We start from the raw sequence: 22,089 nt of genomic DNA, 5'->3' as shown, positions 1-22,089 counted from the left end.
GAAGACACTTGTTTCCAGACTGCTGGCCTCCAGAATTGGGAGAGAACCATTTGAGTTGTTTTAAACCATTAAATTTGTGGTAATTTGCACAGCAATCTTAGGAAACAAGGGGACCGACTAGATCAGGGATTTTGCTCTTGGCCCAGTGCCCTGCATTAGAACCAATCCTCCCTGCCACTGCTGAAAGCACTGGCTATCCTCTGAGCTGTCTTTTTGGCTTTCTTTCTTCCTCACCTGTCCCTGCTTCTCAGTCTCCATTGTATCCTCCCCTTTCTAAACTGTTCTCATTGTTTTGGTTTTTTGAGACAGGGTCTTGCAGGCTGGCCTTGAGCTTGTGGTGATCTTTCTGCCTCAGCCTCCTGAGTTCTAGGATTATAGGCAAACACCATCAGACCTGGCTAGGCCTTCTTGAGTACTGTCTTTCTCTAATTCCTCGAACCCACCTGCCATTATTTCTCTAACACTTCATGACAAATGACCTTGAGTTTAGTAGTTTAAGACAGCAAACATTTCTTATCTCGTACAATTTTCTGTGAATCAGGCATCAGGGAGCAGCGAGCTGGATGGTTCCTGCTCAGTGCTGCCCGAGGATGCAGTCAGGTGTTGGGTAGGGCTGCAGTGTCCAAAGGTCAGCTTGCTGTCCATCCATCTAACCTTTCTGTCTGTCTTTGTGGTACTCTGGATTGAACTCAGGGCCTTTGCACTAAACTAAATCCCCAGCTGTGTAATTTTTTTTTTTTTTCATTTTTGACACAGTCTAAGTTGCCTAAGCTGTATTTGAACTGGTCATCCTCCTGCCTCAGTCTCCCAGAATGCTAGGATGATTAGCATGTGCCACCATGCATGGCCTCTTCCAGGCACTCCTGGGACAGTCTTCCTGCCCTTAACCCCTACATCCTATTCTCTGCCCCTAAACCACAGGGTCCCCCTGTCCTAACCTGAGTCATTCCTTGAGCCAGAAGCCTCTAATGGGTTCTCATTTCTCTCTGAAAAAACCTCCAAATTCCTGCTATGACTACAATACCTTCCATGCACGTTCATTTCCTGCCACTTCTCTGACCCATCTCTGACCATCTTTTCCCCAGTCACCCCAACATAGCAGACTCTGTGCTCTTTCAAAGATACCTCAGGTATCTTTCTGCCTCTAGGCCTTTACTCTTTTCTCTTTCTTTCCCTGGAATGTTCTCTTCAGTGTTGTTTATGGGTTCCTTTATTTATTTATTTATTTGTTTTTTGTCTTTTTCGTTTTTATCGGTACCAGGGATTGAACTCACAACTGCCTGCTTGCAAGGCAGGCGCTTATGCTGCTGAGCTAAATCCCCAGCCCCCCTTTATTTATTTTTTGAGACAAGGTTTTACTATGTAGTTCAGGCTGGCCTTAAGCCCATTGGAGATCCTTCTGCCTCAGCCTCCTGAGTTCTGGGATTACAGGTGTGTGCCAGTTCTTACTTTTCATCTAGCAAATTATCCTTCATTTTTCACTTCTAATCATAATAACTCAGAGAATTTGTCCCATCTTTTTTGTCATCGTATTAAACAAACTTGTAAGTAGGAAATTATTTGTGATTAATAAAACTTTTTCCTATTGCAATTAAGCAAACAAAACAAAACAAAGACAACAAAAAAACCAAGGGCAGTTAGTACCTGACATTTCATAGCCCTTCTGAAATCTGTGCTGAAGCACTGAATGATTCCCTCAGACTGTAATGAGTTCTTTTTTTTTTTTGTCTTTTTCCTTTTTATCGTTACTGGGGACCGAACTCACGACTGCCTGCTTGCAAGGCAGGTGCTTATGCCGCTGAACTAAATCCCCAGCCCCTGTAATGAGTTCTTACAGAATCCAGAAAATTTCCTGTATGCCTTTGTCTAATCACTACAATTGAAGCCAGTGATTTTGTTGTTCTTATTTTTGTTTTTTATTTTTTGGTTTTTTGATACAGAGTCTCACTGGGTAGTCCAGGACAGCCTTGAACTCATAGTAATCCTCCTGCCTCAGCCCCCCAACTGCTGGAATTAACAGGTATGTGCCACCATGCCCTGCAAGCCTGTGATTTCTAATGTGTGACCTTTTTTCCAGCGGTGCTGGGCCTAGAACCCAGAACTCACACATGCTTAGGCAAGTGTGCTATCCCTCAGCTGCATCTCTCTCATGTCCTCTTGAGTGTACACTGATATTTCCCAGAAACTATATGAGCAATGTATTTCAATAGGTCCAATACATAAACAGATACGAGAAACAACTGTCTTCTATTCAACTAGACCTTATAAAGAGAGTTACAAAGATGTAAATCAGTGTCAGTCTTCCATGATATTTTCTTCTGGAGTGGAAGTTATAATTACTTTTTAATAAAAGTGCTATTTATATTGACACATGATGGAGTTTTTTTGTTTTCATTTTTATTTTTATTTTTGTTTTTGTTTTTTTTTTTATTCTTGGAGATTGAACCCAGTGCTATTGCACTGAGCTATAATTCCTTTGTTATTTTATTTTACTTGGTACTGGGGATCTAACTCATGAAGTCATGCTTGCCAGGCAAGCACTTGTGACATTGAGCTAAACCCCCAGCCCTGTTATGTTTTATTTTAAGGCAGGGTCATTTTGAGTTGCTAAACTGTCCAGATCAGGTTTGAATTTATAATTTTCCTGCCTCAGCTTCCCAAGTGCTGGGATTACAGATACAAGCCATTGTGTCTGGCTATATAAGAGTTCTAAATGACAATGATTATTTTAGAAATTTCTCATTGATAGGGCTGGGAATTTAGCTCAGCGGCATAAGCACCTGCCTTGCAAGCAGGCAGTCGTGAGTTTGATTCCCGGTACCGATAAAAAGAAATTTCTCATTGATAGATATAATTCATGTAAACACACAACCCATATATATATGTAAGCCATATAAATTACTTGGACTCCTTAATTTCTAAGAGTACAAAAAAGGTGTTGAGACTAAAAAGTTTGAAATCAGTTTGATATTAGTGAATCTGTCTGAGGTCTCCCAACTGGGAATTGAAATAGGGCCTTCACACTGAACTACATCTCTAGTCCATTTTATTTTCAGACAGGGCTCAATAAGTCCCTAAATTGCTCAGGCTGGACTCAGACTTGGATCTTTCTGCCTCAGCATCCCAGCGTGTTGGGATTACAGGCATGGCTTGCTCTGTTTTTTTTAATTCTTGTCTATCACCCCCGTATATTTCTGAGTTCTTTTTTGTTGTTGTTGTTGTTGTTTTGGTTTTGGTTTTTTGAGACAGGGTCTTGCTATGTAGTTCAGGCTGGCCCTGAACTCACGGTGATTCTCCTGTCTCAGCCTCTGGAGGGCTGGGATTACAGTGTGCCACCTTCTGGGGTCTTTGAAGGCAAGATCCCTGTCTGCCTTGTTGGATACATATTGGTTAGGCCACTGGCATGAGGATCTTTGAGTGTATCAAGTTTGGTGGCTACCGTGGAAGGAATGAATGGGAAGAGACTTCCTACCTCCTCCACACTTCCACTTCACTTGGGAACTTCAAAGAAACCATCAGACCAGGGAATTCATCAGCAGACAGTGGAGAAGGAAAGGGGTTGGTCCTAAGAACAAGATGGTAACATATCTGCGCATGCGCAGTTCGAGTTGTGAGCACCTGCATGCCAGAAACGTGTTGGGGCAGCGGAGCAGCAAAGGCTCTAGGTAAAGTAGGGCGCACGCTAGGAGAAGCTGCGGCGCATGTGTAAACAAACGGCGGGAAAGGCCGCGCGTGCGCAAAGGAGCGTTGCTGGATCTAAGCAGAGGCGAGATATGGATTCGTTGCTAGGCGTCTCAGTTGATGCGTCTTTGCCTAAAGTTTTGACGGTGTGACTGACCAGCCAAAGAGGAAGGCGCAGGTTTCAGGGCCAAGTGAAGGGGAGTGGCCCCGGGAGCCCAGCAACACGCTATCCTCGAGGCCGGCGCCCTCGGGACAGTAGTGGAGTCCCGGCCTCGACGCCTCGCCGGGCCTGGCCTCGGCGTTGCCCTCTGCGGAAGCCACTGGCCTGGACAGGAACCCGCGCCGGCCGTGTCCCTGCCTGCTGGGGACGGAAGCTGTTTCCTGCTGCCTGAGGACCCTGGACACCAGCTCTCTGTGCCCTTTCAGAGGTTCTTGGTCCAGGGAAGGAGGTAGGGTGCAGACGCCCCCAGAGGACACGGCCTCCATGGGGAGCCAGGGCGCTACGGGGACAACAGTGTTGGCCACGGCCAGCACCCACCCCCTTCGCCCAGCAAGGAAGAGTGGGGGTGGGGACAGGGTATCAAGGAGGCCAGGTGGCCAGAACTCATCTGTGTCACTTAAGGGCCGAATGACCAGTTCAGCAAAAAACTTGTAAGGATAATTTTTAAAAAATTTATTTAAAAAATATTTATTTATTTTTGGTAGCACGGTTCTAACTTGTGACCTCATGCTTGCCAGGCAAGTGCTTGTGCTAAACCCCTGGTCTGTTTTTAATTTTTTAAATTTTTTCCAAATCCATTTTACTCAAAGATTTTAATTTATTTTTTATTTTCTGTTCTTTTGGAGACAGGGCTTTAACTCTGTATTCCAAGTTAGCTTTGATCTCATTTAGTATAGTAGAGTGGCGGTATCGAACTCAGAGCAGACCTCTAGCCACACTGACGCTGGAGCTATAGGCCCGCAGTAACACTTCCAGCGTTATTCTTCAATGTGTTGGGGAAAAGGAAAATCTTTTATTTGCATTTTTTTTTTTGTCTTTTTGAGACAGAGTCCCACGATGCAGTTCAGGCTGCCCTTAAACTCACTTGGCAGCCCAGGCTGACCTTGAACTCACAGCCATCCTCCTGCCTCAGCCTCTTCAGTACTGAGGTTACAAGTGTGCACCACCATGCCTGGTTTAACAACACGAATTCTGAGAATCAGAAAAGTAGTCCTTTTTATTTTGAGATCTCTTGTATTTCAACTTTTGACAAAATATCTAGTAGTAGTGAAGATACGTGCTTCTTAAGTAAGCTGACAAGTATTAGAGAAATGTGTCCAACTTTCTCCACGTGGTTAGCTTTTGTGCAAATTGAATGAATGTTTATCTGTTTTTTAGTTTAGTTCCTGCTGTACTCCATCCCTGTCCCAATAGAAAAGGAAAAGCATTTGCAAATGAAAAATAATTGTTGGAACTTTTTAGAATTTATCTTAATTTTAATGTCAGTAATCTGAGTGTTGATTATTTTTAGACTTTGTGATACCATTTTCTTCTGTGCATTTTTATTTTAATTTTTTTGTCTTACTCCTTTTTATCAGTACCGGGGATCGAACTCACTACCACCTGCTTGCAAGGCAGGTTCTTATGCCACTGAGCTAAATCCCCAGCCCCAGGAATTTTATTAAGAATGGCACTAAGTCTGTCTGATCACTCTAAATGATACCTGTACCTTGACAGCATTAAGTGTTTCAACCCATATATGTACAGTGCATTACCCTTGACGGATTGGTTGATTGAGACAGGGTCTCACTATGTAGTTCATGCAGGACCTGAACTCAGTATGAATCCCAGGCTGGCCTCAATCTCATGATGATCTTTCTGTCTCAGCCCCCCACCCCCATTCCAAGTGCTGGAATTACTAGTGTGTACTACCATCTCCAGCTTTCCATGCATATATGGCTTCAATTTTCTTTAACAATGTTTTGTAGTTTTTATTGTACAATTTGTTTATCCCTTTGATCAAGTTATTTCTTAAACATTTTATTTTTTCTGCTGCTGTTGTAAATGAAATTGTTTGCATAAGTTTCTTTTTAGATTGTTCATTAGTACATAGAAATAATGGCTGATTTTTTGTGTGTTGACTTTGTGCCCTACTACTTTGTCAATTTTTTTTTTTTTTTGAACAGAGAAACTCAGGACCTCAAGCTTGCCAGGTGGGTGGGTGCTTTGCCACTGAGCTGTATCCCCAGCCCTACTGTGCCAAATTTATTAATAGCCCTGAACAACTTTTTTGTGAGCTTGATCAGGTTTTCTATATATAACATTATATCAAATTTTGCTTTTTCCTGTCCTGTTTGGATCTCTCTTATTTCTTTTGCTTGACTAATTTCTTTGACTTGCAGTACTGCTGAATACAAATAGTGAAAGTGGGCATCTTTCACTCATTCCTGATCTTGGAGGAAAAGCCTTCAGCCTTTCACCACTGTAGATTTTTCATATTTAGATTTTATCATGATGTATTTTTCTATTATTCCTACTTTGTTGAGATTTCTTTTTATCATTAAAGGGTATTGAAGTTTGTCAGATGCTTTTTCTATATCATTTGAAATAATCACATGACTTTTCTCCCCTTCATTCTGTGAATGTTGCATATTGTATTCATAGATGTTTTTATTGGTACATATTTGTAGTGCATAATGATTATATCCTTCATGAGAAATTGGTGCATATACATGACATGTTAATTCCTTTTCCCATTCCCTTTCCTCCATGTCTCCATTCTCCTTCCATCTCTTGGTCGCCTTTCCTTTTACAAAAGACATCTCTCCTTATTTTATTTTTGTTCTTTTTTTTATAATTTGAGTTTGTCTGTAAGAGATGTTTAAGTTTGTGTGTCTAATTTATTTCAGTTAGACCAAGGATTTAGCTTAGTGGCATAAGTGCCTATCTGGCAAATGTGAGGTTTGCCAGACTTTATGACTTTGATCCCTGGTACAAAAAAAAAAAAAAAAAAAAAAAAAAAAACCCTATAGTTTATTTCGGTTAACACTATGGTCTTTGTTTTTTTTTTTTTTTTTTCTCTTTTTATCGGTACTGGGAATCGGACTCATGACTGCTTGCTTACAAGGCAGGTGCTTATGCCGCTGAGCTAAATCCCCAGCCCCGACACTATGGTCTTAAGATGAACCCATTTTCCTACAAATGACTTATGCTTTTTCCTCCTTTATGGCAAAGTAATACTGCATTTTATATAAATGCCACATTTTTAATCCATTTATGTGTTGACAGGCTTCCAAGATTTAGCTATTATGAGTTTTGCTGCTAAAAACATGGGTATACATGTGTTGTAATACAGTATCTTTAAATCTTTCAGAGATATACTTAGAAGGGGCAAGTCAAATGGAATTTCTACTTTTAGTTTTTTTGAGGAATCTGCATATTGATTTCCATAATGGTTGTACCAGTTTACATTACCATCAACAAGGTGCAATTTTTTATGTTTGTTTTAATTTTTTTGAGACAGGGTCTTGCTATGTAGTCCAGACTGGCCTTGAACTCACTACGTAGCTGAGGCTGGCTTCAAACTCATGGCATTTCTCTTGCCTCAGCCTCCTGAATGCTGGAAGTACAGGTATGCACCACTACTTTGGTATGTAGAAGCGTTATTTTTTCGTTTGAAACCTTGCCGACGTTTGTTATAATTTGATTTTTTGATGATAGCCATTCTTTCTGAAGTAAGATGAAATCTGAATGTTTTAACTTACAATTCTCTAATGGCCAGCAATATTGAACATTTTTCACATGCATGTTTATTAGCCATTTGTACTTCTCAGAAGTGTCTGTTCATTTTGGTTGTCCATTTTTTGGATTGAGTCCTTTATTTTGAAGTCTCACAGTGTAGTTCAGTTTAGGCTGGGTTTGACCTTGGGGCAATCCTTCTGCCTCAGCCTCCCAAGTGCTGAGATTCTAGGTGTGTACCACCATGCCCAGCTACTGCTGATCATTTCATTAAATCCATTTATCTGTTTAGCTGGTTTTTTTATTGGTACATTTTAGCTATACATATTGATAATATTCATCATAGGGAATTTCTACCTGTGTACTATATAAATATATATATCTTTTTGAGACAGGGCTTCACCATACCTGACTATGTATGATATATCATATCATGTTTCCTCTTTTTTCCCCCATTCCCCTCCACTCTCAACCCCTCTTCTTATTTACAAAACCTTTGTTTCTACTTTTTCCATCTATTCTCTTTTTTCCTTGTCCTTTCCTTCCTTTCCCCTCATCCCTCCCTTGTTCCCCTTCTCATTTGAACATTTTCTTTTCTTCATCTTCCTTTTTTTTTTTAATCAGTACTGGGGATCGAACTCATGACTGCGTACTTGCAAGGCAGGTGCTTATGCCACTGAGCTAAATCCCCAGCCCCTCATTTGAACGTTTTCTTCCTTTTTCTCAGTATCTGTCATAGTTTGATCCTTACTTACACTTTCAATTTCTTATACCACATAAACAGTGCTGTATTTAGTATATGTGCTGCTGAAGCAAGCATCACAATGTGGTATTTAAACATATGTGTCCAATTTATTTCACTTAAGAATATGGTCTGAAGGTGCAGCCATTTAACTAGAAATGTCTCAAAATTATCATTCTTCATGGCAAAATAGTATTCCATTGTATAAAAAAACCTCCATGTCTTCTTTTTCCATTTATCAGTTGATAGGTATTTGGGCTGTTTCCAAGACTCAGCTATTATAAACTGTTCCACTATAAATGTGGGTGTACAGACCTTGCTGTGGTGTGATGCTTTTAATTCTTTCAGAAAGAATTAAAAGGGGAATAGCTGGGTCAAAAGGAGCTTTCCATTTTAGTTTTTTTGAGGAATCTCTACAGTGAGTTCCACAGTGGCCAGTCTACACTCCCAACAGAAAGAAGTGTTTCTTTTTCCCGACAGTCATTTCAGCGTTTGTTATTGGTTGATTTCTTGATGCTAGCCATTCTTTCTGGAATGAAATAGAGTCACAGCATTGTTTTAATGTGCATATTTCAAATAAGCAGTAATGTTGAACATTTTTTCATATATTTATTTGCTGTTTCAACTTCTTAATCTGAGAAGTGTTCATCTCCAATGCCATTGTTGGATTGGGCCTTTAAATTTGGGGGTTCTGACTTTCGTAGGTCTTTGTATATGCTAGAAATTAGTTCTTTGAGGAACAGCTGGCAAACATTTTCCTACACTGAGTTGTCTCCTCTGTCGATGGTTTCTCTTGATGTGTGAAAGCTTTTTATTAAGATGACATCCCAGTTGTTGAGTCTGTGATATTTCCTGTGCAGTTGGGGTTTTGTTTATAGACTTTGCCTACAGGAGTTCTGCCTCTTCTTTCTTCCAGCAGATTTAGTGTTTCTATTTTAATATTTAGATCTTTCATCCATTTTTATTTTATTTCAGTTTAGTTTAGAGGATGGTGAAAGATGTGGGTCTAGTTTTAATCTTTGGCATGTGAAAAACCAGTTTTTTTTCAGCACCATTCATTAAAGAGGCTTTCTTCCATTGAAAGTGTTTGAGAAACAATGTGATATTTACATGTTTCCAATTTATTTCACTTTGGAGTATGATCTCAAGGTGCATCTATCTTACTTAGAAATGTCTCAAGCTTATTCTTTATGGCAGTGTAGTACTCCATTATATTAAACAAACCACATCATCTTTTTTAAAAAATTTTATTTAAGGAGAAAAAGAAAAAAAAAAGCAGAAAAAGGGTACAAGTTGTACAGAATTTCAGAAAAAAATAGTAGGAAATCACTAGTTAATGGATTACATATTGTCATCTTAGAAATATTTGTTCAAGTTACAAAATTAAAGCTTACATAGTGGACATTCAAACAGTGAGACCAAACAGTTCTGTTCAATGATCCAACAAAGCTCAGTAATATCATTGTCTATCTTATACATTTAAATATACATGCAGTTATATCGTTTAGAGCACTTTCTTTTCCTCTCTTTTGTACAATGACTATTACACATTTTGGGTTTTATTGCTCCCACAGTTCTTATTACTTTTCTTTTTTTTTAATTTTTTTTTGTCTTTTTCATTTTTATCGGTACCAGGGATCGAACTCACAACTGCCTGCTTGCAAGGCAGGCACTTATGCCGCTGAGCTAAATCCCCAGCCCCTACTTTTCTTAGAAGAGAGTAAAACCAAATGTGACATAACAGAACAGAGTCAGTCAAATCAAAAGGGTGGACATATTAGGTAATGTAAAAACATAATAAAAGGTGATCAACAATGGTTACCATAATGCCTCCTGCTATCTCTGATAGAGTTGCCTATATCATCAGTTATAATAAAATTGAACAAAACAGTAAAGAACAAAACCAACAAAACCAAAACATTGGAGACATTACAGGTCTTCAAAAGTAGATAATAGTCAACCAGAATGGGCGTCATAATGAATCCCAGTATCTTCACAGCTGTTGCCTAAACTTTCAAACCTGGTACTATCAAGCAAAACAGAATAGAGGAACATCAGTCAAAACAAGATGGTGAGAGCAATACAGGGCTTCAAATAAAGTTAATATAAAATCACAGTGGGTTACTATAATATATCCTGCTATTTTTTTATTTATTTTTCCCTTAATTAAAAGGATAAAAATAAAAAAGTAAATAATAAAACGGAGATTGAGATAAAAGAGGGCATAACAACAAAACAGCGCAGATCAAAACATAACCATTTAAGCAAAATAGTGTTTCACCAAAAGATAATCTGACATAAAAGTAGTTATCATATTGTCTCTTTCCTTGAAATCCTTGAGTATAACTTCGTATACTGTAGCATCAAATATATCAAAACAATGTAAAACCATTCAACAGAATGACCGTATTACAGGGTATTTAGAATCAACTAACAGAAAATGAAAAATGGTTTCTGTATAATCTTCTTGTCTATAAAAGTTTTTGTTTATACTACCACATATAATAAGATCCAATAAGATACAACATGTTAAGACCAATGGAGACAGAAGAACAAAAGCTTGATGAGACTTCAAAACAAGATGATACTAAATCAGCATTACCTATTATGACATTGTTTTCTCCAAAATAGCTGTTCCTATCATCCAGTCTTCTCTACCTCATTTCTGTTGAGCTCTTTTTCTGTCATTAGTTGTCAGTTTGTCTTCTTCATTTTGTTTTCTGCTCCATTCATGGTGGCCTCTCTGCCACTATTTCTGGATTCTTCGTATTTTTCTTTTTTAGAATATCCTGCAGTATTCTCTGTAGAGTTGAATTGGTGGTTGCATATTCCCCTGGTTCCTCTTTAACCTGGAAGCACCTTGTTTTTCCATCAATTTTCAGGGATAGTTGTGCAGAGTATATCAATCTTGGCTGGAGGTTATTATCTTTCAAAGCTTGAATTATTTCCCCCCACGCTCTTCGTGATTTGATGGTTTGTGCCGAGAAGTCTGCTGTAATTCTGATGGGTGTTCCCTTGTAAGTGATCTGTTTCTTGTCTCTGATGGCTTTTAATATTCTGTTCTTATATTGGATTTCTGGTATTTTGATTATTATATGCTTGGGTGTAGCTCTGTTGGGGTTGTAGGTGGCTGGGGTCCTGAATGCTTCATACATCTGAATATCTTTAGCTTTTGCTAAATTAGGGAAATTCTCCTGGATTATTTCTGTGAGTAGCTTTTGTAGTTCATTTGTTTGTGTCCCTACCTCTCCTTTTATGTTCTTAAGTTATAGATCCTCTTATCATCTTCTAGTCTTTGTATTATTGCTGTTTGTTTCTTTGTTATTTTTAAGAAGTTTTTCATTTCATGCTCCCATATTACAAACCTGGCCTCCAGTTCTGATAATCTATCCTTAGTTTCTTTCAAGCTGTTATGTCAGCTTTCAATAGAGTTTTTAGTTTCCTGGTAATCTCTTTGAACCTGCTTCACATATTCTATGCTTTCTCTATTTCCTCCATCAAACAATTCTCCCCTTTTTTTCTGTTCTTCCATTCTACCATCTGTTTTTTCTTGGGTGGTGCTTAACATTTCTCTAACTATTCTGCTTATGTCTAGCTTCAGGTCATTAATAACTTCATTCCTGACCTCGTCTATGAGGCTCTGGAGATAGCGCTTTATGTCTATTGGTGCGATGTCTGCTATTGCCTGTTTCTCAGGGTTGGGGGCCGAGGGGCCTTTCTTTTTTTTTTTTTTTAATTTTATTTAAGGAGGGAAAAAAAGCAGAGAAAGGGTACAAGTTATACAGATTTACAGAAAAAAATAAACAGTAGGAAATCACTAGTTAATGGATTACATATGGTCATCTTAGAAATAATTGTTCAAGTCACAAAATTAAAGCTTGTAAAGTGGTCATTCCAACAGTGAGACTGCAAACAGTTCTGTTCAATGGTCCAATAAAACTCAGTGATTTTCTATCTTATACACTTAAATATACATGCAGTTTTATCGTTTAGAGCACTTTCTTTTCCTCTCTTTTGTACAATGACAATTACACATTTTGGGTTTTGTTGCTCCCACAGTTCTTATTACTTTTTTGGAAGGGAGTAGAACCAAATGTGACATAACAGAACAGAGTCAATCAAATCAAAAGGGTGGACATAATAGATAATGTAAAAGCATAATACAAGGTGATCAATAATGGTTACCATAATGCCTCCCACTATCTGTAATAGAATTGCCTATATCATCAGTTATAATAAAATTGAACAAAACAGTAAAGAACAAAGCCGACAAAACCAAAACATTGGAGACATTGTAGGTCTTCAAAAGTAGATAAAAGTCATCGAGAATGGGCGTCATAATGAATCTCACTATCTTCACAGCTGTTGCCTAAACTTTAGAACCTGGTACTATCAAGCAAAACAGAATAGGGGGACATCAGTCAAAAACAAGATGGTGAGAGTAATACAGGGCTTTAAATCAAGATAATGGAAAGTCAAAGTGGGTTACTATAATATATCCTGCTATTTTTATTTATTTTTCCCTTAATTAAAAGGATAAAAATAGAAAAGTAAATAATGGAGTGGAGATTGAGGTTAAAAGAGGGCATAACAGCAAAACAGCGCAGATCAAAACATAACCATTTAAGTGGAATAGTGTTTCACCACAAGATAATCCTGACATAAAAGTAGTTACCATATTGTCTCTTTCCTTGAAATCCTTGAGTACAACTTCGTATACTGTAGCATCAAATATATCAAAACAATGTAAAACCATTTAAGAGAATGACAGCATTACAGGGTATTTAGAATAAACTATCAGAAAATGTACAATGGTTTCTGTATAATCTCCTTGTCTTTAAAAGTTTTTGCTTATACTATTGTACATAATAAAATCCAATAAGATACAACCTGTTTAGACCAATGGAGACAGAAGAACAAAAGCTTGATGAGACTTCAAAACAAGATGATACTAAATCAGTATTACCTATTAAGACGTCATTTTCTCCAAAATAGCTGTTCCTATCATCCAATCTTCTCTACCTCATTTCTGTTGAGCTCTTTTTCTGTCATTAGTTGTCAGTTTGTCTTCTTCATTTTGTTTTCTGCTCCATTCATGGTGGCCTCTCTGCCACTATTTCTGGATTCTTCGTATTTTTCTTTTTTAGAATATCCTGCAATACTCTCTGTAGAGTTGAATTGGTGGTTGCAAATTCCCCCAGTTCCTCTTTATCCTGGAAGCATCTTGTTTTTCCATCAATTTCCAGGGACAGTTGTGCAGGATATATCAATCTTGGCTGGAGATTATTATCTTTCAAAGCTTGAATTATTTCCCCCCATGGTCTTCGTGATTTGATGGTTTGTGCAGAGAAATCTGCTGTAATTCTAATGGGTGTTCCCTTGTAAGTGATCTGTTTCTTGTCTCTGACAGCTTTTAATATTCTGTTCTTGTATTGAATTTCTGGAATTTTTATTATTATATGCCTGGGTGTTGCTCTGTTTGGGTTGTAGGTGGCTGGGGTCCTGTATGCCTCATACATCTGAGTATCTTTACCTTTTGCTAAATTAGGGAAATTCTCCTGGATTATTTCTGTGAGTAGCTTTTGTAGTTCATTTGTTTGTGTCGCTACTTCTTCTTTTATGTTCTTAATTCTTAAGTTATGGATCCTCTTATCATCTTCTAGTCTTTGTATTATTGCTGTTTCTTTTTTACTTTTAAGAAGTTTTTCATTTCATTCTCCCATATTACAAATCTGCCCTCCAGTTCAGATAGTCCGTCCTTAGTTTCTTTCAAGCTGTTATGCCAGTTTTCGATAGAGTTTTTAGTTTCCTGGTAGTCCCTTTGAACCTGCTTCACGTATTCTATGCTTTCTCTATTTTCTCCATCAAACAATTCTCCTCTCTTTTTCTGTTCTTTCATTCCACCATCTGTTTTTTCTTGGGTGGTGCTTAGCATTTCTCTAACTATTCTGCTTACTTCTAGCTTCAGGTCATTAATAACTTCATTCCTGACCTCGTCTATGAGGCTCTGGAGATAGCGCTTTATGTCTATTGGTGCGGTGTCCACTATTGCCTGTTTCTCAGGATTGGGGGCCGAGGAGCCTTTCTTGTTGCTGCCTCTTCCCATATTCTTTGTTCCTTATATATGCAAGCTTATATAGGAGGCCCAGCTTCTCTCCCTGTCAGCCATAGCCTGATCGAATTGCGCCGGCTAGGTGTTCCCATCCACCGCAGCACACCAGGAAATTGTAGACCAGGCAGCCTATGCGGGGCCTGCCCCTCCAGGCCACCCTCAGGCTCTGGGATCTGGGTTGTGTTAGCCTACTGGGTCTCCGCCAGCAGCGTCACGTAGGCTAGGCACTTCTCACCAATCCCGCTTGGGGGGGGGATACGTGGCTGAAGTCACTGTAGCACCCCACTCCCGCAAGTCTGCCCAGTCCCAGAATGTCCTCCGCTGGAGTCAAACTGTGGTAGAGTGTCAGTTTCTCTCACTCACCTCACCACAAGTCAGTGCACGGCTCCCCGCCCGTCCTGCAGAGCTTCCGCGCGTCTCCAATGTAGACGCAGCCGCCGTGTGGCAGGAAACCCAAATTGCTGCTTCCAGTGGCGTGGGCTCCAGCCTCCACACTGAGACCCCTCTGTTCCTGTTCTAACACCAGGACTGCATTCCAAGTTGGTTTCTCTAAGCCCAGTTTGTTCCTGGGTCAGCAGAGCATATCTCCACCTGCTTATGACTCCTTACTCTGCACCATTCCTGAATTCTGAGCCGAATCTTTCAGAGAGCCTCCATAGCTGCTGCTATCTGTCCGTCATGTTCTCACGGAAGTCCCGAGGGGCCTTTCTTATTGCTCCCTCTTCCCATAGTCTTTGTTCCTTATATATGCAAGCGTATATAGGAGGCCCAGCTTCTTTCTCTGTTGGCCACAGTCTGTTTGAATTGCACCGGCTAGGTGTTCCCGCCCACCACAGTGCACCAGGGAGCTACTGACCAGGCAGCCTATGCCGGCCCGCCCCTCCAGGTCACCTTCAGGGCTGGGACCTGGGTTGTGCTAGCCTACTGAGTCTCAGCCAGCAGTGTCACGTAAGCTAGGCCCTGCTCACCACTCCCGCTTGTGAGGTGGATATGTGACTGTAGTCACTACCGCGCCCTGTTCCGGCAAGTCTGCCCAGTCTCAGAATGTCCTCTGTTGGATCCTCTAGACCGTGGAAGAATCCCAGTTTCCCTCACTCACCGCAGGTTGATGCACAGCTCCCCGCCCGTCCTGCTCTCAACTCCGTTCACCAGTTCCCGTTCTCAGAGCTTTTGTGCGTCTCTCTCCCTGCCAAGCTGATTTAGATGCAGCTACGGTGGCAGGAAACCCAAATCACAGCTTCCAATGGTGCAGGCTCCAGCTTCCACGCTTAGGCTTTATCTGTTCCTGTTATAGCACCAGGATTGCATTCCCAGTTGGTTTCTCTCGGCCCAGTTCATTCTTGAGTCAGCAGGGCATATCTCCTCTTGCTTAGGATTCCTTACTCCGCACCATTCCTGGATTCTAAGCTGGGTCTTTCAGAGAGCCTCCATAGCTGCTGCTATCTGTCCGCCATGTTCTCCTGGAAGTCCCCAACCACATCATCTTTATGAACTCATTTTTTTCTATTTTAAAGGGGGAAAAACCCCAGAAAACTGAAAAAGCAAACCAAAAAAACTACAAAATCAAAATGACAATGACAAAACAAAACAATAGCAATGTAGGTTTTAAAAACAAGATGATAGGAATTTAACAATAGTTGTTATATTGTATATTGTTGTCTTCAAAATAGTTGCTCAGGGGGCTGGGGATTTAGCTCAGCGGCATAAGCGCCTGCCTTGCAAGTGTGTGGTCGTGAGTTCGATCCCCGGTACCAATAAAAAAGAAAAAGCCAAAAAAAAAAAAAAAAAAAAAAAAACCAAACCCAAAATAGTTGCTCAGGTATTAGATAAAAGAATAAAACAAAACAATAAAATAGAACAAAACATTGGATTTCAAAAACAAGACAGAAAGAAGTCCCCCTACAGTTGCTATAATGCATATTGTTATCCTCCAAATAAATTCTCAGACTACCAACTTTAGGCCTGCAAAGTCAATGAAACAATACAAGCATTAGGTTATTATGTTTTTAAATTTCAGTAGCCATCATCTCCGCCTGAGTTTCTCCGTATCAGCCAATTGCTTATGGGATGGGGGATGGGGCCAGTGACATTGCTCTTCTCACATTTCAGCTTGCGTGCCAGCTGGCTCATGGGAAGGCACAGTTTGGCTTCTTAATTCTTCTGTTTCCCATGGCTGCCACAGGCTCACAGGAAGGCATGGTTTGGTTTCTTTCTTATTTTATTTTAAAGGGAATAGAACAGTAAAATGAAACAAAACCAAACAGTGATAGAACAGTAGGAAATCCACAATTGTTACTATATTGTATATTGTTATCCTTTAGTTTCTCCAATTGCCAGCCCTAGGCTTGCAAAGTCAACTACAACATAAATGTCAGGTTGCCTCCCTGTGTCCGCTATCATCTCAGCCTGTGTCACACCCATTTACTTACCAGTAGGGGAGGAGGCAGCTTCTGTATTGGTTCTCCTCAGCCAGTACACAGGGGTGCATGACTTCCTTGCTGGTTTTCCTTGGCCAGCAGAGCCACCACTAGCACACAGTGGGGTCTGTGTGTGGCTGCATGTCTTCCTTGCTACTTCTCCCCAGCCAGCAAGGCCACCACCCCTGGTTTTCTTATTTTTGTTGGGTTCCTGAATTGTCACTCTCCATGGGCTTCAAGTCAGATCATTCCTGTGTACATGGGACCTGCTTCTCTCCTTCTCTTCCTTATGTTGCTATATTCCAGGATCTGGACACCAAAACTTGGAGAGATTCTTTCTCTGCTGGTTGCTATTCTGCCATTTTCCTGGAAGTTTACATAGTTTGGCTTCTTGATCCTCCTTTCATTCTGCATGGCTGCTGCTGGCTCATGGGAAGGCATAGTTTATCAATTCATTCTTTATGACAGTATAGTACTCCATTGTATAGAAAAATCCCACATCTTCTTTATCAATTGACCAGTTGATGGGCATTTGGGCTGTTTCCAAGATTTGGCTATTACAAACTGTGCAACTGTAAATATGGGTGTGCATATATCACTGTGGTATGATGCTTGTAACTGAATTTGTTTATTAAATCTAGATAACTTTTAGTGGAATTTTTGGGGTCCTCTTTGTAAATAATGTCATCCATGGGGCTGGAGATTTCGCTCAGCGGCATAAGTGCCTGCCTTGCAAGCACACGATCGTGAGTCTGATCTCCGGTACCGATAAAAAAGGCGGGGGGGGGGGCTAGGGATTTAGCTCAGCGGCATAAGCACCTGTCTTGCAAGCAGGCAGTCGTGAGTTCGATCCCAGGTACCAATAAAAAGGAAAAAAGACAAAAAAAAAAAGAATGTCATCCACAAATAATGATAATTAAGCTTCTTCCCTTCCTATCCTTATTCCTTTTATTTATTTCTCTTGTGTAATTGTTTTGGCTAAAGTTTCTTAAAGCTATATTGAATAAGAGTGGTGCCAGTCGACATCCTTATCATCTGATTTTAGAGTGAAAGCTATCAGTTTTTGTCCATTTAATATGATGCTGCTTGTTGATTTTCATAGATTATTTTGGTCAGATTGAGGTAAAGATAATCTATTTCAATTTTCTGTAGGGTTTTTATCTTGAATGGGTTTTGGACTTTGTCAAACACTCTTCTGCATCTATGGATATGATCGTATGGTTTTTGTGCTTGGCTCTGTTAATATGATTGATTACATTTGTTGATTTGCATATGTTGAATCATCCCTGCATCCCTGGGATGAATCCTACTTGGTGGTCATGGTATATAATATTCTTGATGATTCTATTTGCTAGTATCTTGGCATTCTGTTTGCAAGTATCTTGTTAAGAAATTTTTGCAGGGGGCTGGGGATTTAGCTCAGCGGCATAAGCACCTGCCTTGCAAGCAGGCAGTCGTGAGTTCGATCCCTGGTACCGATAAAAACAAAAAAGACCAAAAAAAAAAAAAGAAAGAAATTTTTGCGTCTATGTTCATTAGAGAGATTGACCTGTACTTTACATTTTGATTGGATTCTATCAGGACCCTGGCCTAGGACCACCAGACTCCTGCTCAGAGGTATGATGGCAGAAGAAACCATGGACAAGATATATGTTAGTTACAAGTGGCACTGGGATGATCACATCTGAGTATGAATGAAGACCACAAGACACAGCATCCTTGGCCTTTATTGAGTACACAGCTTGATTAGAGGTTGTGTAGGGGGCTTCAAAAAGCAGTGTGGGGAGGGGGAACTGCGGATGCAGTCAAGGTTCGAGGAGTGAGGAACTGTGCATTTTTGGAAAAGCACACTGATGCAGAGCATGGTTAACTAGTAACCCGACTGTCTGCTAACTATGATACCAAGCTAGAAGGAATTTGAATGAGTCAAGTCCTCAGCTGCCGTGCTATCTTGCTTTGAGGCATCAGAACTTCACAGACCGTTTGCTAGTGTCAATTCTGGCTGTTGACTTAAAGATTAATTTGTCTGTAAGCCAACTGTAGGTCTCACAAGTCATGCAGGCCTAGGACAAACTCTTGATTTGTATTTGTGCCAGTTTATTAATATCAATTGTTGCCTACTCTGCAGCAATCAAGCTGGTCTTGATTTGTATTTGTACCAGTTTATTAATATCAGTTGTTGCTTACCCTGCAGCAATCAAGCTGGTCCTTATCAGGATCCTTCTCTGGCTTTGATATCAGGGTAATGCTTGTTTACAGGAATGAATTTGGGAATATTGCTTCCTTTTTAGTTTTATTAAAGAACTTGAGAAATAGCAGCATTAGGTCTCTAAATCTTTTGTAGAATTTAGCAGTGATTCCATCAGGGCCTGGGTTTTTCTCTGTTGATAGATTTTTAATTACCTCTTCAATTTTATTGACTGATATTGTTTTATTTAAGTTTTTATATTTTCTTGGTTCGACTTTGGTAATTCATATGCATCTAGAAATCTGTCTCCTTTTGTGTTTTCCATAGGATATAGATTCTTGAAGGTAGGTATTAATGATCTGAATTTCTGCAGAATGTGTTGTGGTTTCACCCTTTTCTTTTTTTCTTTTTTTTTTTTTTTTGTCTTTTTGAGACAGGGTCTGGCTATGCAGTTCAGGCTGGTCTTGGGTTCACTTTTTAGCCTATGCTGGTCTCAAACTCGCAACGATCCTCCTGCCTCAGCCTCCCGAGTGCTGGGATTACAGGAATGAGCCACCACACCCGGTTCTACCCTTTTCATTCTTAATTGCAATGATTTTAGTCTTTTTTTCTTTCCTTCATCTTCATCTTCATCTTTATCTTCATCTTCGTCGTCTTCCTCCTCCTCTTCTTCCTCCTTCTCTTCCTCCTCCTCCTCTTCCTCTTCTTCCTTTTCTTCTTCTTCTTCTTCTTCTTTCTTTCTTCTTTTTCTTTCTTTCTTTCTTCTTCTTCTTTTTCTTTCTTTCTTTCTTCTTCTTCTTCTTCTTCTTCTTCTTCTTCTTCTTCTTCTTCTTCTTCTTCTTTTTCTTCTTCTTTCTTCTTTTTCTGATAAGGTTATGGCAGTAGATTAACTAATGGTCAACTTGTGACATCAAGCTGAACTAAATCAGTATGGTTCTAGGTGCAGAAGGCTCACCCAAGGATTGCTGCGAACAGCATAAAAAGAGAACTGGAGGGGTAGATGGTGTGCTGTTGATTCTTCTGGAGAACTTGTCTCATGGTTTTCCTGATATGAACTCAGCTGTTCTCATTGTTGGAGATGCTTGGGATCTCACTGTTGCTAAGGATCACTGTGGTTCTTTCTAAGGGAGCTCTGGTCCTTACCTTGAACGTAGCTTCCTGGTTCCAGTGCACATGCCTCAGCCTGCTGGAACAGATCCTTCATCCCACTGTGCAGACTTTCTGGCTTCCACCACTGACTTTCAGGCCTTTTCAGTGCAGCTCCTTGATGCAGACTTCCAGGAGACATTGTTGTATCCTCTTAGGCCCTGGGCTCTAGGTCTTCAGCAGAACTTGTGTAGGATGGTGCCATGGGGTTCAGGCCCTCTGCTGGGTTCATTGAGTCTCTAGTGCAAGGACAGATCTGCACTCTTTTTTGCGTTTGATTCTTCGGGTGAATAATATAAAATAATTCTACAAATTATGTGTTCTATACTAAATATATTCCTTCATAAACCCTGACTAGAGCAGTTAGCTAAAGATTTGCTTTATTTTTTTTTGGGCAGGGGTGGGGAGATATTAGGGATCAAACTTACAACCTCAAATTTGCCAGACAGGTACTTATACCACTGAGCTAAATCCCCAGCCTAGATTTGCCAATTTTATCTTTCCAACAACAAACTCTTTGATTCATTGCTTCTTTGCATTGTTTTATTAGTCTTCACTGCATTTAATTTCTGCTCTGATCTTTATAATTTCCTTCCTCATATATGCTTTGAGCTTGACTTGCTGTTTTTCTGAAAGCTTGAGGTTGAAAATTAGGTTGTTAATTTGTGCTTGCTGTTTTTCTAATATGGGAATTTACTGCTATAAGTTTCAGTGTGTTATATTGATATTATCATTTAACTGTAGAGAGAGACTAATTTCTTCAATATCAGCTGTGACACATTTGTTATTAAGGGGTATTATTTATTTTCCATGTGTTAATGAAGTTCTTGTGGTTTCTTTACCAGTTTGATTTCCAATTTCATTGCATCATTGCGTGACAGTAATATTCATGGGACAATTTCAGTTCCTTTGCACTTACTTCAGCATGTTCTGTGGGCTAGTAGGTGATCTGTTTTGTAGTTTTTCCTGTGTATAGTTGAGAAGAATGTATATTCTGATGTTGTGGAGTGGAACACTCTACAGACATCTACTAAGTCCATTTGTTCAAAAGTTTGGTTCAGTTCTGATATTTCTTTGTTGATTTTTTTTTTGTTTAGTTGATCTGTTTATTTGTGACAGTGGGATATTGAGATCTTCATTTCAATTATATTAGTGCTTATTTGATTTTCATGCCCATATTTGTTTATATATAGTTTGGTGTGTTGGTATTTGATGGTGTATATTTACTATTGTCGTTACCTCTTGGATTGTTCCCTTTACAATGATGTAGTGACCTTATTTGCCCCTCTTAATTACTCTTGGCTTGAAATAGAATCAGTCTTGTCTACAAATAGAATAGGTACTGCTGCTTTTTTCCAGGTTCCTGTTGTATGAAGTATTGTTTCCCATTCTGTAACTTCCAGTCTATGAATTTCTTTCTGAATTAGTGTATTTCTTGTATTGTTGGATCTTGCTTCTTTTTTTAAAATTAAATATTGTCTTTAATCGAAAAGCCAACAAGGTGTCTAGTTACACCACAAATTTGGTGGTTACTGAGTCTCTAGGCAATATTTTCAAAGCTGAGAAGGTTAAAAATTTAAAAACAAATAAAACAAGTCCTCAGGTCCAACTAAGGGAGCCCTACAGGCTAATCTATATTGGTGATACTGCTTGGCTCTAGGAAGTTAGAAGACGTCCTACGTAACCCCACTTGGAATAGTTACTTCAAATAGCCTTTTTCCAGTTTCCAACTTCTTTTTTTTGTTTGTTTGTTTGGTTTTTGTTTGTTTGTTTGTTTTAATCAGTACCAGGGATAAAACTCAACTGCGAGCTTGCAAGGCAGGTGCTTATTCCGCTGAGCTAAATCCCCAGCCCCTCAACTTCTAAATAATGATAATACTTTGTTAGTTCTATTTCAGAAAACTTTTTTCAAGTTGCTTTATTTACAATGCCAATTTTAAAAGCTCACTCAAGTGAAATGGATGATAAATGATGCAGAAATCACTTTACAAAAAACAGGGAAAGCTCAAAATATTGACTTTCTACACAGAACCCACAAGTTTAGTTTTATTCAGAGTAAAGAAAAACAGCAACTTTTTCTCAGAC

General features: G+C 39.5%; 1 protein-coding gene across 9 annotated transcripts in view; it reads left to right on the top strand.

The window, feature by feature from the left end:
* Positions 1-22,089, top strand: part of Slc6a16 (solute carrier family 6 member 16) — a 48,574-nt gene that overhangs the window by 4,535 nt on the left and 21,950 nt on the right. For 4 of the 9 annotated variants that reach the window (XM_063253080.1, XM_063253079.1, XM_063253078.1 and 1 more), the window contains exons 2-4: positions 1,941-2,020; positions 7,185-7,292; positions 18,252-18,287. In XM_063253080.1, the coding sequence (XP_063109150.1) occupies positions 7,278-7,292; positions 18,252-18,287 (51 nt within the window). In that variant the 5' untranslated portion in view covers positions 1,941-2,020; positions 7,185-7,277. Of the gene's footprint in view, positions 1-1,940; positions 2,021-3,680; positions 4,131-5,847; positions 5,875-7,184; positions 7,293-18,251; positions 18,288-22,089 lie in introns of those variants that run through there. The other 5 variants (XM_063253084.1, XM_063253081.1, XM_063253082.1 and 2 more) reach the window with 3 other exon arrangements.

The sequence above is a fragment of the Cavia porcellus genome, unplaced genomic scaffold, assembly GCF_034190915.1.
Source record: "Cavia porcellus strain 051 isolate PalLab524CR breed Dunkin Hartley unplaced genomic scaffold, mCavPor4.1 scaffold_7, whole genome shotgun sequence".
NCBI lineage: Eukaryota > Metazoa > Chordata > Mammalia > Rodentia > Caviidae > Cavia > Cavia porcellus.
Note: the sequence above shows the minus strand (reverse complement) of the source record. Positions and strands in the feature narration are given on the sequence as shown.